We start from the raw sequence: 16,601 nt of genomic DNA on the forward strand, positions 1-16,601 counted from the left end.
TTTAAGCCCAGTTTGTCAGCATTTACAAATTTAGTCTGGAGGGAAGGCAACAGTCCTGTGCCATTCCAGCAGTTGTACTTTGGGGGTTTAGGGATCTGTTTCACACTGTTCTGTTTCAAACCAGTGATTTCACAAATCTGACAACTCTGGAGTATAGATGAGCTCAAGTTATATAAACATATTAGTTCATAATATTAATTTCCTGTTGATTATTAACACAACTTATAGCAACAAAGATTTTATGTAAATGTAATTGATAAAAAAAGATTTTTTTTATGAGAGAATTTCTCTGAATAATTGATTATAGACTTGCCCCTAATTTTTGATTGTTCTGTTCCAAACTATCTTTTATATTTTTCTTTGCAGATGTAACATATTTTTTACTCAATAATTTCTCAAGATGTGTGTAGTATGTCCGCACCAGGCAAAAAAGATTACAGTTTAACTAATTAGCATTTATTGGTTTACCAAATACTGATACTTCTGCAAATTATTTCTATGCTTTTTGAGTTGTTGGATAATCTTTATAATGTATGTGTTTGACTGTGTTGGCACTTCAGCAGATGAAGTAACTCATCATTATGCAATGAATGATCTCTCCCTAATTTCAGAATAAATGTATTATTAATATGTATGGCTCTGTGCTCCCACAGATTCATGATTTGCGGAACAATAAGAAATCTTAATAATTTACAGTACCCATTTTAAAACTATTTGAAATATAAGTTTCACAGTCCTTGCCCTGAAATGAAATTTAACCACTTCTTGTGATGACACAGTGGCATTTTCGTTCCTCTTCAAGTTACAGACAGGTAACAGGGGTCGATTTGAATCAGATTTTTTTAGTCTGTGCCATGGCATTACACATGTCCTGACATCCACAGGAGGGCAGCATGGTTAAATCAAGGGAGAAGATGGGAGTAAAATTATAATGCAGCTAAATTAATCTCACTTTGGATTGCATATATTATATTTTGAAAGTGTTTTTAATTGAAAAAAGTTGAAAACAAAAAAATGTTTTCCTGCCCAGTATAGGTGAAGGAGCTGCCTGTTAATTTTAGAAGTTTTTAAGTGTAGCTTCTTAGTACCTATAAACATGAAGTTTTCTTTGTATATACATGATCTATTTTGGAAGAAGGTTTTAAAATATTTAGTGTGGGAGCTAGTAAAGCCTAGTTGAAAATTTAGCTCTGCAAATTCCAATAAATTCTGTCATAATATTGTGATAAATCAAATATTTGGAGAGTAGACGTATTCTTATATGTTTACAGGACACAGGAACTGCTCTATGCTCTAATGCTTGACTGAGCTATAGCAGGAAATTAGTCCTTTTATGTATGTGTGTCTAAATATATATATATATATATATAAATACACACATATATATGCACACATACATATGTAAAATTCTGTTTGGGGAAAGAGATTGAAAAATCTCAATCTTAGATTTGAACAGTAACTATGAGTAATACTGAAAATACTAATTGCAATTTTTGTTTTCAAATTGATCACCCAAACTGCCATAGAAGACATTTTATTTGTTTTATTTACATCTAAATGCCATTTTTCAAAAAATATTTCTAAAACTTGAAGTAAGGAGAAGCTACTTAAACCTCTCTTGCCTCCAATTCATCAGCACTACAGCTTCTATTTTCTCCTAGGTTTTATAGATTTTAAAAAAATATGTTTAATGGCAATTTTATAGGTGAATATCACTGTAGTACTGCAGTTCTGGGGAGACTGTTATTTGTCAGACGAGTCTGTGCAGCAGCAATGGACTGACCCCAGTAGATGGCTCTGATGCTCCCTCACAGGCAGCATTCTGTATTCCTAAATCCCTACAGTCAAAAAACTCTTCCAGTTTAGTAACTCCAGTGGGAGAACAGCATTTGAATGTTTTGTTTTCTACATATTTGTTATGATGAACTTTTGGCAAAGAGCAGATCTGTGCTGTTTTTATAAGCTTATATCTTTGTTGCATAGCTTTTTTTTTTCCCCTAACCACCACCCAAACTGAAACTATCTTAGGAATTTTTTCCTAATTATATTAATCAATTTAAAAAATACTAAGTACCTGGAAGAAATACATAAGGAACTTTCTCAAAGGGGATGTATTTTTCAGTGATGCATTTCTTTTGTTTTCTGGTATTAAGTCCTGCAGAAATCACTTTTAAATTGTTTACTTCTGTGTGGCATTACCAAGGATAAGCCTCCAGTCATGTTAATGGTTCTAAAACAAATTCCTGTGCACTGAAATGTCTCTCTTCCAGTGCCACAAGACAGTTGCTGAATTATACTAGTGGGTGCCAGTTTCAGTGTGAACCATACAAGCTGCTTCAGGCACAGCTAGTTGAGATGTGGAACTGTGCTACTGGGTGTAGATTTTAAAAGTTTAAAATGGTTGAAAAAATCATTGTGGAAATTAATTTAAGCAACAATCCATTCAAAAGTTACAAACACCAAGGCACCATTTCTAGATGAAGAAACTTCTAGGGACAGTATCAGCATGAGTATATGAAGAGTTAGTGGGAGTGTAAACCTGCACGCTTCCCTCCATGCCCTCTTGAGAACAAGGCACAGGCCTGAAAGTGCTTCTGAGTGGCCACTTCTATGTTCTTTTGAAAAGTTTCTTCTAAAGTGACGTGGAGTCAGAAGTCTATTTGTTTCTCTGGCATCTTTAAAATATATTCTGTATAGGAAAGTTTTTTAAAAATGGGTATTTTTAGAGAACCGATTTGCTGGGTCATACTATGAAAGCTTTCTTCCTTGATTTTACCCTTGTATTGTCATCAAAAGATGTCCAGGAGTGTAAAAGTACTTTTTTGAATCTAGCTTTTGATGAAAGTATCACCTACAGGTGTTGTTCAGCACCAGCACGTTTTTTGAGGCAGAATGACTCTTAGAATATTAGATTAGCCTTACTGTCTTGAACCAAATATTCATCTAAAATGTGGCCAACATCAGATGCCTTGGAAAATTTATGAGTAATTTCAGTATTCTTTCAGACTCCACCCATCTGCAGATGAAGGACTTTTTGAGCCAGATACGACTCTGGGCATATGCAAACATTCATTGCAATGAAAGTTCTCTTTCGCAGCCTGTCTGGGAATACCTAAAATACACAATGAAATGTAACTGATTTGACTTCATGGAAACAAGCCTCAACGGTGGCACTGCTGTGTAAGGGTGGAAATTAATATCTGGTACAGCTCCTGCATTCCTTAGAGGTGCTCAAGACACCATGGAGACAGTCCACCCCACTGATACACAGGCAGTGTTGTGTTTTCTTGCTGTTGGATGCTGGGTAGAAAGAAAAGTGGCATTCATTGGATCCAATGTTTACATGAAGTCTGCTAAATTAAGAGGGAGTTTTCCAGTGTATGAGAGCATGAACTGTCAAAATTTTAATCCAGACAAAATAATATCATTCCCATAAAAAGCTTTTTATTTTGGCAACATGGGGAGAGACTTCCACGTCAAAGATTGTGTGTGAATTCCAAAAAGGTTAATTGCATTTTTTGCCACTGCTGCTTACATTATGCTCTAGTGCTTTTCGTTCTGGATGGTTCTGTAGTTACACAACGAATAAGAATTGTTTTCTGCCAACTGTGCCAAACATTTTGAAATCTCTATAGTCAATGTCATCTCTAATCATTATTAGCTAAGTTCAGCCATTGCATCCACAGAAGTTTTACCTCATAGAATTGGCTGAAAAGAGCAAACAGATTTATTAATTCGAATTGTGCTTTAGAATGAATAATTTTGTCAGGCTGTAAATAACAAACATTTTCCATGAATATCACATGGTTGACTTTTCATGATTCCTAGGTATAGAAAACCTCATCTATATCATCTCTTTTCATGCAACTAATTACAACAGCTAAGTTAGGAGTCTTTGGACCATAGGGATCTGGGAGAGCCCAGGGAGACAGAAGGGTGTTTCCAAAGGGTACTTTCCAAAGTTCTGGAGAGGAAATATACCCTGAGCACTTTGCATTGGATCCCTACAAAATACAAGGGAAACATCATCACTAAAAGTGTCAGAGTAGAGTTGCAAAGACAAATATATTTAATTTGCTGTTTCGCTCTAGAACTTTTTTTTTTCCTTTCTTTTTTAAATCATAGGTGTGTTGCATGTTTAAAGGCACAGTTAAAAGGCTGAACAGCTTTACAAGCTTCTGAATTGCATTTTCCAACTTCTGGAAGATAAGGGCTGTTGTGAGGCTTTCCTGAGTGTTTCTTCTGGTGCACTAGGACATCAAATTTTGAACAGTCTTGCTCTTTTCCACTTTGGTTTCTTTCCCAACAGAAATTAATGTGGAAATACTAACCTCCTGCACTGGACATGTTGTGAGAAGTAATTGCTTGGTTTATAAAGCACTTGAGAAAGTGTCAAGTAATGCTCTTATTAAGAGAATAATGCTATGTAAGTGAGTACTTGCTACACTGATTTGTTTCAAAGCTTTGGTGATGCTTTTAAGTGGTGGTTTTAATTGAATTCTTTTAAGGATTTTTTTAAAAATACAGCTGTCAAGCTATCAAGTATTTTAAAAAATAGTTTGAAAACATCACATCATTCTGCTTAAATACCTTCTATGTGCACAAATTAAAGGGCTAGACTCATTCATTATCATAATTTCTGTCCTTCATTTCAAATCACATATAGGGATACTAAGTTTAACATGCCTCCTTATGCCTTTGCTAAGTTTAGATATACCACATTACACTAATTCATAAGTACTTTAAAATACTTACTCATGATAATGACAAGAAATGTTATGAAAATACTTAGAATTTACTGTCTTTAGGATGCAAATGTATGTATCTCATTCTTCTAATATGCTTTATTAAAAAAAAATCTCTGCTGAGATCTGTATTCTTTATGAAATTAAAATTATATCAGTATAAAAATGCAGTGAAAAGAAGCACATAACCAGTCAGAGATAATCAAAGCCAAGTATCATTCCTGAAGGAGCTCACTGCTCTTGCTGTCCTCTACCACCAAAGTTTTCAACTCCTTTTGACTGTTTCCATCAGTGGATGTCTATGATCTAGAAACAAAAATAAATTTTTCATGTAAACTATTTCTCAGAAATTTAGGCTTTCTAGATCACAAATAAAATCCCTACCCAGCTGGAAAAAATGGTTATCAGTTTTTTCTATCTGATTGAGTGCCATGTGCTTCCAGTGACATGGAGAGATATCTAGGCTGGACACCCAGCTGCTTCTAGGTGCTCAAAATGCATGCAGGCTTTTTGAGGTCTGTCGGTGTTAAGAACTGTTTCCACAGCCAAAGTGAATGCTCAAGAGAGAGCAGTGCAATTTAATTTTTTTCTACTTCAACATCACAATTTAAATTTAGGGTTTCACTTTGAAAACCAGTCTCTTAGTTCCTGCTTTCTGTGCTTTTTTTGGTCACAGACTGTTACCTTTTTATTTGAAATTACACCAAGAGATCCCATTCAGGGGTATACACATATATACTGCAAAACGCTGGTAGCTGTTTTGTCCCTGGGTTCAGTTTAGAGCTAGTCCAAAGTAAAATGCCTCTAGCAGCACAGAGGGTGGATGTCAGCTCCTCAGCACCAGCTGTTTTGCACTAGTGCTTCATTACCTGTTTGCATTGCAATTAGATTTCATTAGAATCAGAGTGCTTTCTACATTTATGTTGCATCTGAAGGATTTCATTCTTTTATTGGCTGAAATTCTCTCGAGGCTAAAGGATGTTTTCCTGTCTTTACAAACACTCACATTTACATGCCAAATAGGTTTCATGATATGACATAAATTAGATTAATAATTCTCAAGTTGCCATTGTAGTTACTTCACAGGTTCTGTAAGTACCAGAATGCATATTCACAATTGGTGAAGCTCTCTAGAGTGCAGTAAGATATCACTGTTAAAGAATCTAGGGATATCAGATTCTCCAGCATTCTTAAACTATTTATACTCTAAGTGAAAAGTGTTTAGCAGGGAAAAAAGCCACACATTTTCCTGTTCATACAATGAGTATCTTGCTTATTGGAATAAATGGAACTGTCTTCTGTGGCTGTGATGTTTTTATTACTTGACATTCTTCAACATTTCTTTATCCTTAGCAGGCATAATTACAGTAGTTTAGGCTGATTTTTTTTCATTCCATCTGTTGAAGGCTTATTTAGTTCTCTATCTCAAGAGCACAGAAAGGACTAAAATGAATCTGAGAATGTTTACAGCTAGGTTTCTTATGACCCAGGTCATATTGTTGTCTTGAATCAGTTTTCTCCTTGTCCTCAACTGAAAACAAAAAAAATTCTTAATCTTGCAGGGTTAAATAAAAGGAGGAATGCAGTGCAAGAAGGATTCCTTTTATGCAAGGCTCGGGGATGACTGAAAGTGCCTGTGGGCATTTGGTCCCCATTGGCTCTCTCAGCGAATGCAATGATGCCCACAGATAGCCTGTATTGTTGTCAGTTAAATGGGATCATGAGTGTCTGAAAGGTGTTTGAGAATGAACTGAAAATCATTTTCACAAGTGGATGATTACTTCTGCCACATGTTAACCGAACTCTATCAGAGTGGCCCAGATTTTTGAGACTGCATTAATTGCTCTTTCAACCTTGACTGAGGTTTCTCTTTAAGAAAGGCCTTTGCTGGACTAAACTGCTACACGTATTGATTTTTCTTTCTATATTTTTTTCATTGTTTGTGATAAATGAAGCCTTTTACAAGTAGAGAATTTATCATTCAAGATGTAGATAGATTGCTTCATTCCTTAGAATAAAAAGGCTGGTCTAAAAATGATCTCTGTAGAAGGAGTAAGTCCATTCTCATTTCTCCCTCGGTGAATAGCTCCGGTATTCCACACACAATTATGCTTTTTCAGCTATTCATTAGTGCTGATTTTTTTCATCAAAAAGTGGAACCCTGCACTCTCACAGTGAGGTGAGGACAGAGCAAATAAGCTGCCATCTTCCTTCCTGTGTATGTCATCACATAACTGAAACTAAACTGTTATATTCAACAACGTGGTTTTGCATTTTGGTAGCACTTTGAGAAATGCACTTGGAGACATAATCAAGCTTTATGTAATTAAAACGTGGTTATGCCCAGACTTCTTGATCATTTTATTTATTCTGTTTCTGGAAAAGAAAATTATATTGACTGAGATGAGATGATACATAAAACATTTTTATCTGGGTGTTTCTGTGTTTCGTATTGAAAATGTAATTTCTTATCATTTTATTTGTTTTCCAGGAAAACTAACTTTAAACATTAAATGGGAGTTTTTTGTACCATGTTGTAAGCATTGTGAGGTATAATCATGTAATTCTGTGACTTCATACAGATCCAGTTATTATTTTTTCATTTGGAAGTGAGTGAATATTAAATAATACTGAAGAAAAGAGGATTCCAGAATTGTTTTTAAAAGAAAAAGTCTCAGAAAAATGATTGCATAGTTTGTACATTTGGTTACATTTTCGTGTTACTACAATACATGTTAGAAAATCTGCACATTGGGGTGGCACTTAATGACTCAACATATTTAATCAAGAAAGGTCCTATTTTTTCTGTGATTAGTAAAAGCAGATGTATTAGTCTTAAGTTACTGGAAATTATGTGGGTAATATAAGAAAACTGAAGAAAGCAACCACACATGCATACTAATTATAAATATGATTTCTAATGTGCACATGTGCAGATATAGATGTTATGTGTACACATCTCATTTATTATATATTTTTACAGAATAGAAGTCTGCCATCTATATGTGTTTCAATGTCCATGAAAACACCAATCTTTTCTCCTTGTCAGAATATTTATTAAACAGTCTCAAAACATGATCTTAAAGAGAAGTCAAAACAAATCTAAATTAACTGTTACAGTGTTCAGATACAGGGGAAGTATTTCAGTATCTTCCTTCCCTGTATTTGGCTGAACTTTAATAATTCAAGAATTCTTTTAGATTGTCCCAACTTTGGAACCCAGTTTAGAGGAAGAAAAATTGAAGCAAATGGTGTGGTTAGTGTTTAGAAATACTCACTTCTTAATATTGGTTTCTTGTTTGTATTGCACAAAATCTCTTGCCTAAAGGTACAGTGTTAGAATGAATGGCTGTTCTGTGTTTCTCTTTGCTGCTGAGAATGATTAAAATAGTCTGAGCAACTGATGCTGTGCATTTTGTGTACATTATTTTGGTTGGAGAGAGCGATTGTGGCTTCTGGGTGAATAGAGATACACTTATGGGTAGAGAAATAGCAGGCTGCAGCTCTGTGAGTTTGTGACTGTAACATTCTGTTCTGGTTGCAGTTCTGGCCTTTACCTGAGACTCATGAAAAGTTATGCAATTGCCCATCTTAAAAATAAAACATTCTTCAACTTAGCTCTAAGACTTAACTCACGTCTTAATCTTAGCTCGCTTCTTAATCTGTTAACATATTAATTTTCTGCTCCAGTTGTGAAACCCAAGTGTCATTTAATTGTGAAAACTGGCTATTGTAGATCTTTTCTGTTCCAGACATCAAGTACAGTTTCTACAGATCCTAGATATTACTGTGTCTACATACAGGATGGTTCTTGAATATTCTTAGGTACTTCGCTTCCTTTTTTTTTTTTCCCTAGGTAGAAAATTCATGAAGAGAGGCTCAAAGAAGGCTCTAGAAGCCTAGGTGGGTCCTTCCACCTAAAAATGTTAGACTTTTGAGTAAAAATTAATCTCTTTATCTTTCAGGAGGAGAGACACTTAAGATGATCGCAGGATTTACCCGTTGTAAATGGCTGAAACTTTGTACATTAGGAAAAAACTGGTACCATTAGAGATGGCACTGGAAGAGGGATTAATAACATATCATAACTGTTTGTTCATAGTGATTTGTAAAACCAGACAGCATAAGTCTTCTCTTTGCATTTCTGTACTAGATCCCAGCTTTGTGTCATGAGTATTGTTTTCCTTGTTACCTGGTATTATGTAAGATCTGTGGATTTTAAAGTTAGGTACTTAATGTTCCACTCCTTTGTTTCCCAAGGAATCTCTTATTTAACACCTTAGTTGGAAGTGATTTATAGGAGGAATAAAAGTGCACATTGCTATTTCATTTCTTTTGTGTGCTTTATTATTTTATACTTTCGGATTTACTGTATCTTATATCCTTTCTACCTGTACTGCAGAACTATAGGTGGTATATCTTACATGAACAGTAATTTAAAAGGCAGCCAAGTAATATAAAAACATCACCTTTTCTCTGATAACTAATATTCTTTTAAGACCTCTTTTTAAAAAGCACATTTCTGCAGCATGATCAGTTAATAATGAGAACAAATTAGCATAGGGTTTCCAAGATTGGGTTATTCATTTTCTGATATGCAAGAGGCAAGAAGCCTTTGTTAATCTATGGCTTCTTTACAGTCGTTTAAGACATGCCAAGAAGGTGGGAACATGGTCAGGATGTCCTTGAACTGTAGCTGTGGAGGACTTTGTATTTTCAACTGTGTTTCAAAATACAGTTTCAAAATGGGGCAGTTACCTTCTGACATATATCTGAATAAAAAACCTTCTGACATAAAAAACCTTCATGGTACTCCAGGGAATGCAGGGGGATGCAGTGGCAGAATCACCATGAAGAACAGGGCAGTTTTAGGACTGAGAAAGACCAAAGGCCAACTGTGACTTTTTACTTTTCTCCCTCAAGTCATTAAACTTCGAGGCTGTGTGAAATTTGTAATTTATTTCCCCTCCACCCTCTGACAGTAGTAGAGATTGGCATGGCAATAGCAATGTTGTGTTTTGGGGAAAGCCAGTGCTCTGAAACATGTATGAAAAGGAAAACAGTTTGTATTTTGTGGGAGATTGTGTGACCATAAGTCTGTGAGGTAAATGCTTCCTTAGTTGCAAATTATTATAAATTTGAAAACAAACCCTAGTAGGTCTTTTTTGTACTCTTTCTGACATACTCCTTTCTTCTTTCTTTTCATTGAACTTAAAATAGTCACAGAATTAAGAGGTTAAAAAGACTGTGGCAAGATCTGGACTATACAAAGAAGGCCACATCAACCAGTAATTGTGTATACAAAGCTGATATTTTTCGATCTCATATGAAGGAAAAACAGAGTAAGCAAGTAAGGTAGACCTTCAATGCAGGTGTAGCAGAAGTTGAAGAAGGACAAACACTGGTGTCATAATAAAAAGGGAGTGACTACATAACCTGACAAACAGCAATTAATAAGCAGTATGCTGAACATTTATTTTAGACATAAATTTGTCCTTTGTGATGCCCAGTGTGGGAGAAAACGTTTTTGAGAGTACACCCAGGAGAGGTATAAAAAGGTTTTGCCTTCATCTTGCTTACTCATTTCACATAAGCTGTTGGTTCATTGCTCTGTTTTCTGACTGAAGTGCAAACTAGCGGGCAGCGAAGCCGCAGGAGTGAGCAGAGGGCAGCAGACCATATTCCCTTACCAGAAAGGCCCATGTTCATCTGTGACTCATCTGACCAACCATCTCCCATCCTAGTTATTGTAGCTACTTCATAGTGCGTGTGCCAGCGTCCTCTGCAGAGTGCCCTGTGAAGCCAGCATTCATTGGTCTGAGCAAATTGCTCTGCCTTTGACCAGCTGTCCTTGACAGAAGCTGGCCAGCCAGAAGGGGCATCTCAGAGGAAATATTTTGCTCTCCTGCCAGGTTTTAAGCAGCAGAGCCTTACCACTCGTGGGCTCTTGTTTACAATCTCACAACTTATCCTTTTCTTCTTGCTGTCTGTGTTAACAACAGTGTAACACGACCACAGTGACAGAAAAAATGTCACTATAATGCCGGGAAACTCACTGGGTAATGAGTGCTCTCTCTACCACCAAACAGTATCAGCATCTGTAGTTTTCTCATCTCACTGGTTGGTACTCCTGATTATGTCCTCTGATTCAAGGCCTGGAAATTGCTAAAGTGACAAGGAGTTTTTGTAATCTAAGAGCCTTTATAGTGAAGTGTTTCTGTTTGGGAAATTAGATTCTACTTTACTCTGAAAAAAAAATTTAATCTTGTATGTCTGCTGACATTGTGTTATGTGAGCATTTTATCACACTGTCTCTGGGACTGACTTCTCACAGACTAAATAAACACTATCAAATCTGTGGAAACCAAGCAATAAAAACTTTGAACTAAAAAGGAATAAAGAAACATAAAAAGAATAAAAACTGTTTGGAACATCAACTTTTCTAACATTTAGTATTTCTGTGTAGTCAAAAGTGTTCCACTTTAAGCTACTTTTTCTATTTTTCAGATAAAATTGGTGAAATAAAAAGTGGTAAGCAGGTTAATCTTTGCAAACATTTTTCTGATTTTTGTCTTGAGTGAAAAAGAATGTCTCTTTACATTTTTATGATAGGAGCAAATAGAAGAAAAACCACTTTTTATATATGCCAACACTGAAGAAACAGCTCAGTAGACAGAGTAAATTAAGACATAGGTTTGTTTTTGGTCCTCCTAATGTCATGCTTCTTAGTAATGGAAAACCACTCCCTTTATTATTTCCTTTGCAGGTACTTGTATGCTCTAGGACAGAAGGTTTGGAAGCGATGGAAAAAACGCTACTTTGTCCTTGTTCAGGTTAGTAGTTAGCCATGAAATGTCAATAAAATAATTCTTGGTCTATAAATTATGTATGATTTCTGGAGTAGTTTGTAAATCAGTATCTCCAGGCAACACATGCAGTACTACTTCAAGCTTCTTGCAGCATGGAGACATCCAGCTTATTTTTCTTTTTTAACTTATATAGCTAATAAACAGAAATGTTACCAAGTTTTGCACATATATAAATGGGCCCTTACACAGAGCAATGTTTCAACTGAAACCTAGAAGTTTCTGGATGAAATTTTTGTGACCTTGTAATAGTCTGTTGACAGCTTTTTACCAGCACTCAATTAAAAATAAAGTCATTTTTCACAAAATGGATTGTACTTACTGTTTAATTTATTCCATCTCAACAAATATTTCCTGCCTTTGAAATGAAAACAATAATACTTACATTAATAACTTTTTCTGTTTTTTTTTAAATCAGGATTTTTTTTTATTCCTTGCAATATTCAATTATATATATAATTGTTATAGAAAATATGGTGTAGTAGTTGTTTTTGACCAAAAAAAAAAAGTGCTAGGTTAATATTTTACAACTTTTTGTCCAATCACAGAATTGTGATTTTCACAGTATTTTCACATGCTAGTGAATGGTGTTATTGACTTGAGATAAATAGAATTGTAGATTTTGAGTGGTCAAAACAGAGAAATCAATGATTTTAGGAAGTCTTTGGAAAAAAGTAATTGTCTTCTGTTGGTGTTTGTCTTCAGATTACATTTTATGTTCTTCATGTTAAGTTCAGAGAATGTTGTTCTGTCTCCTTTGTTTTATTGACAGAAAACTCTTAAAGTCTGAGTCTCCATAAGTATCATACAAAGGTTAAAACCTGTTAATGAGGCTTTTCTAAGAAGAAAAATTTCTCAAACTACTGTATAGAAAGCCTGATTATCACTCTGTCAGTCACACTTACCTGGTCTTCTCCTACTCCTAAGTGATTAAAGTCAGTAAAAAAATATTACTGAACAAGTTCTTTAGAATGTTAAAAACCAAGAATATTTGAAGGAGATCCTGTAAAGTCTACAGAATTCATTTGGGTTCTGATTTTACTAAGGTCCTTCGTGAAGAGATGAGGACATTTTGTGACTACTAATATTTGTTGGGAGGATCTCTATATAGGATAGCTGTTAAGGCATGGCTGTGAACAGAAAATAATTTCAAGTTGCAAAGGAAAACAGGAAGACTACATGCTCCCTTGTCCTTCATGCTTTTCTTTAATGCTCATCCTACTTGTCACTCCTTTCACAGAAAGAATGAACTTGTTCTTTTCCTCTAAGCCACAGGTGCCATCTGATTTATAAATTATACATCTAAGAGACACATAGTCTTCATGTGTGTGCAATATGGAACCATCATCTGGGAGACCTGTTTATTCCAGTCAAGTTAATTTTAACTATTTTCTACTCTCTATGCTGAAATTGAAATACTTGAGGAGAATATTACAGGAATTTTCCTACTGTGATGGGATTTAGTCATCTATTTCATTTTAAAACAGCTATCAGTTCGATAAAGCTATATAAAAAATACAGTGTTAAATCAATATTTACTGTCCAGACAGCTCTGGCTCATTTATATAGTCCTGCTGTGATACATTCAATTGCAATAAGCTGAAGCCAATAGATGTGAAATAAGCATTCAGTAATGAATCAGTCTGTTGTATTGATATATTATTGACATATTGACAAGACTTCCTCTATAGATTAACTTTCAGTTTACAGTAGTAAAATATCAAGGACATGAAATTCAGTGCCAGAACAGAGGCTACCAATATGGTTTACACACACTTTGAAAATTTAACTCAGTTGTGACATTAGATGAATAATGTTGATTTTTTCAGAGTGTGGTGTGAGTAATGTGCACCTTCATTATTGCTGCACCTATTACAAGTTGTTAGTGGTTTCTGAAAGAACAGCTCAGTGTTACAGAAAGGTTACAGTATCTGGAAATTTTAACCTCTTCATTTTATTTGATTTTTATCCTTTAGTATCCAGTCACTTCTCTAAAAGGTTATTAATTTAAAACCAGAAAAAGACAGAGACGTAACACGGTTGGTAAAAAGCCTCAGCTGGACCTGATGTGTTTTACTTAATTTACTGTCTAGTATGTTCCTCCAGTAATTGGAATGCAGATCCACTTCTGTCATTTTAATTTCACCTGGTCAAATGTTTGAAAAGTCAGTCATTTGTTTCATGGATAATTTTTTTCGAAACACACAAACCACGCAGGCTAATTCTTGCTGCTGAACTCCTGGAGCGGGCTGCCCAGTGATGGCCTGTAGCAGACACCACAGAATCAGCTGCCAGGTGTGCAGTAGCATTTCCTCCCAGCACATTAAAGAGTCTTTGTGCCCTGTGGGGACATTCCTCAAAAGTCACAATCACTTTTCTGTACCTGTCTGTCTTAAATGCATAGGCTGTTGGGTTTCCCCCTTGTTACAAAACAGGTAGTACAGCTGGTAGTCAGGTGTTTGGACATCTGGAAAATAACAAAATTCAAGTAAATGCAGTTGTAGGAAGAGGATTGCCTTTTATTCTGTCAAGATTACCATTCAAGAGGACAAACTGGTTTTGTTTCTCTCTGAGAATGTGTTGTACATAGTCCTGACTTTTTGAGTACTCATTAGTCTAGGAAGTGTTTATGCTAATTTGCTGAATTCTCAGGCAAAGCTCCATTTACTACTAATAATACACTTAAACTCAGTCATGGATCTATATTAAAAAGTGTTATTTCAGACTGTGCTGGTGATTCTCTTTGTAGTAAGTAAGAGCAGCCACTGACGACCATAAAGAAAAGGGTTGAAGAGGCTTCAAGTGTAAATAAATGAGGCAAGTCCTGTGCTTATTTATTTTCTTGAGACTTTTTTTCCCAAAAAAAACTTTTCTGAACCTTTCCTGTTTCTTTGATGAAGAAACTTCAAAATGACTCATTTTCAACAAGTGAGATGAAAGTCAAAAGATCAACAAAACAGTCAATCTAAAGATCAACAAAAATGGGAAGTCAGCAATCATGACTGATTGTTCCTTTAAAATAAGAGAATGCATTTGCAATATGTTCAATAAAATAAAATCAGCATCAGTACAATGTCTGTCTTTAATAGTGATAAGGATAAAAATGAATAAAGATGCATAACCCAGATCTTGCACAAGTTTATCTTCAAAAACATTCAGTGTTGAAGAAATCTGAAAAATATGGGCATCCTGTGCACTTCCATGATTAGTGTTTGCTAGCTTCCCTTTTGATGGTTCAGACTGCCTATACAGTGTAGTTATGCGGAATTGTTGACATGAAAATGTGAAAGATTAATCTGGGTCCTTGCCAGCTTATTTCATTCAACCAAATGGGATAAACTGAAAAATGTTCTTACTACAGTGCCAAGTATCAAAAATTAAAATTGTAGATTCAGTTTACAAAGAAAAGAAAAGGAGGAAGCTCTCATTAAATACAATGCTAACTGCAAAGAATTTAGAGTTGTGTGACTAGCCAGCAGCTCCCTCCATGCTTGTCCTTGTGGGCAGGTATGGCTGTGGGACAGTAAGCAGGCACCAAGCAGTGGCAGAGGTGATGCTGCTGCCAGGCCTAGAGCAGAGGGCAGGGCTAGGGATGAGCCCCATGCCAGGGTCCCCTCCCAAAGGAGACCACCAGCCCTGGCTGTCTGTCCACAGCCCAGACTCCCATTTCAATCTCCAGGGGCCATCATCATCCCCAGCCCCACAAATGCCACAGCAGGCCTGGTCTCCAATTCCCCACATCCCAGTCCTTGGCCTGTGCCCAGGGCTGGGGCTGCTTGCCCTGCTCCTAGCTGGACCCTGTCTGCAAGGCCCTTCCCATCAGCCCAGGGATACCTTAAAATATTTAAACCAAAATATAGTTAATTTCTAAAATATACTATAAATGAAAGCAGAACTGTGGGCTCAAGATACAAATAGTGAGGTAAAACTCTTCTATGCCTGTCATGTTGGAGGATGGGCTGGTTGCTTGTAGTAGTCCCTTTCTGGGCTAAAAATCTGAATTTTTGGGTGGACTAGATTGTTTTTTGTGTTTATGTATATTTAATGTGGTCTTGGTGTTCCCATTTAAGCAAATGTACCAAATCTGATGTGGAAAGCTGACAGTTTCAGTTGCCTGACAGTGTCTCTCAAATTCTTATTTCCTGTAAAACTGTCTTTGCTTAACTAAAGAAATAATTAAAACTAGAAGAGCTATGTTTAGTTTCTCTCCCTAGACTCCTGCTGTGGTTCTGGAGACATCAGTTTAGCATTTGAGGCCTGATGGCCATTTTACAGAGAGAGCTGTTGCACCTGTTCCTTTTCCTTGTACAGGCTGTGCCAGGGGATGTTCAGTCACCAAGCACTGCATACACATAGATAGCATAGTCCTGTTTCAAAAAAGCCCCAGTACACAAAATAATGAAATATTTTTTGAGCATTATCCAGACAATTATCACAATTCCATCCTTTTTTTCAAAAAGCATCAATCTTTTACAAAGAGTAAAAGTTCGGCACCAACAAATATATATGAATGAAGCTGAAGTCAGCTGTCCACATTTTACTTCAAAAAACATCATTTCTGAAGTTGTAGCCAAAACAATAAATTTAGGTAAGTTAGCTGAGAAGTCAGCAGTTGAAATAAAAATTATCTATTATATATACAATGAGCTCCTTACCTATCTAATCCTAGCATAATTTTACAGATAGTTTAAAAAATGTCTGTTGGCCGGGTATCCTACAGTCCTTGGAGATGAGAGTTTCAGAGGTCCATATACATTCAGCTCCCTTTAGTTTCAAGTGTTCACAGATTCACGTGCTCTTTCTTCTGGTCATCTTCTATAATGCTCTTCATGTGAAGCTGGGATAACCTTGGTTTTGTGTCAGTGATTGCTCTTCTCCTCCCAGATATTACATTTCTTTCTTTATCATTCTTTATCTTTCCAGTCAGCTTTTCCTCACCTATCCTTACCATTTTCTATTCTGTCTACAGAGTCAAAAACCAGATTCTCTT

The 16,601-nt window shown here is 35.9% G+C and overlaps 1 protein-coding gene across 22 annotated transcripts in view; it reads left to right on the forward strand.

Annotated features, from left to right (window-relative positions):
• The window catches only part of CADPS2 (calcium dependent secretion activator 2), a 281,050-nt gene that overhangs the window by 161,705 nt on the left and 102,744 nt on the right, over nucleotides 1–16,601 (forward strand). For all 22 annotated transcript variants that reach the window (XM_015627846.2, XM_033514317.1, XM_015627830.2 and 19 more), the window contains one exon: nucleotides 11,512–11,578. In XM_015627846.2, the coding sequence (XP_015483332.1) occupies nucleotides 11,512–11,578 (67 nt within the window). The remainder of the gene's footprint in view (nucleotides 1–11,511; nucleotides 11,579–16,601) is intronic.

Source organism: Parus major, chromosome 1A, assembly GCF_001522545.3.
Source record: "Parus major isolate Abel chromosome 1A, Parus_major1.1, whole genome shotgun sequence".
Classification (NCBI taxonomy): Eukaryota; Metazoa; Chordata; class Aves; order Passeriformes; family Paridae; genus Parus; species Parus major.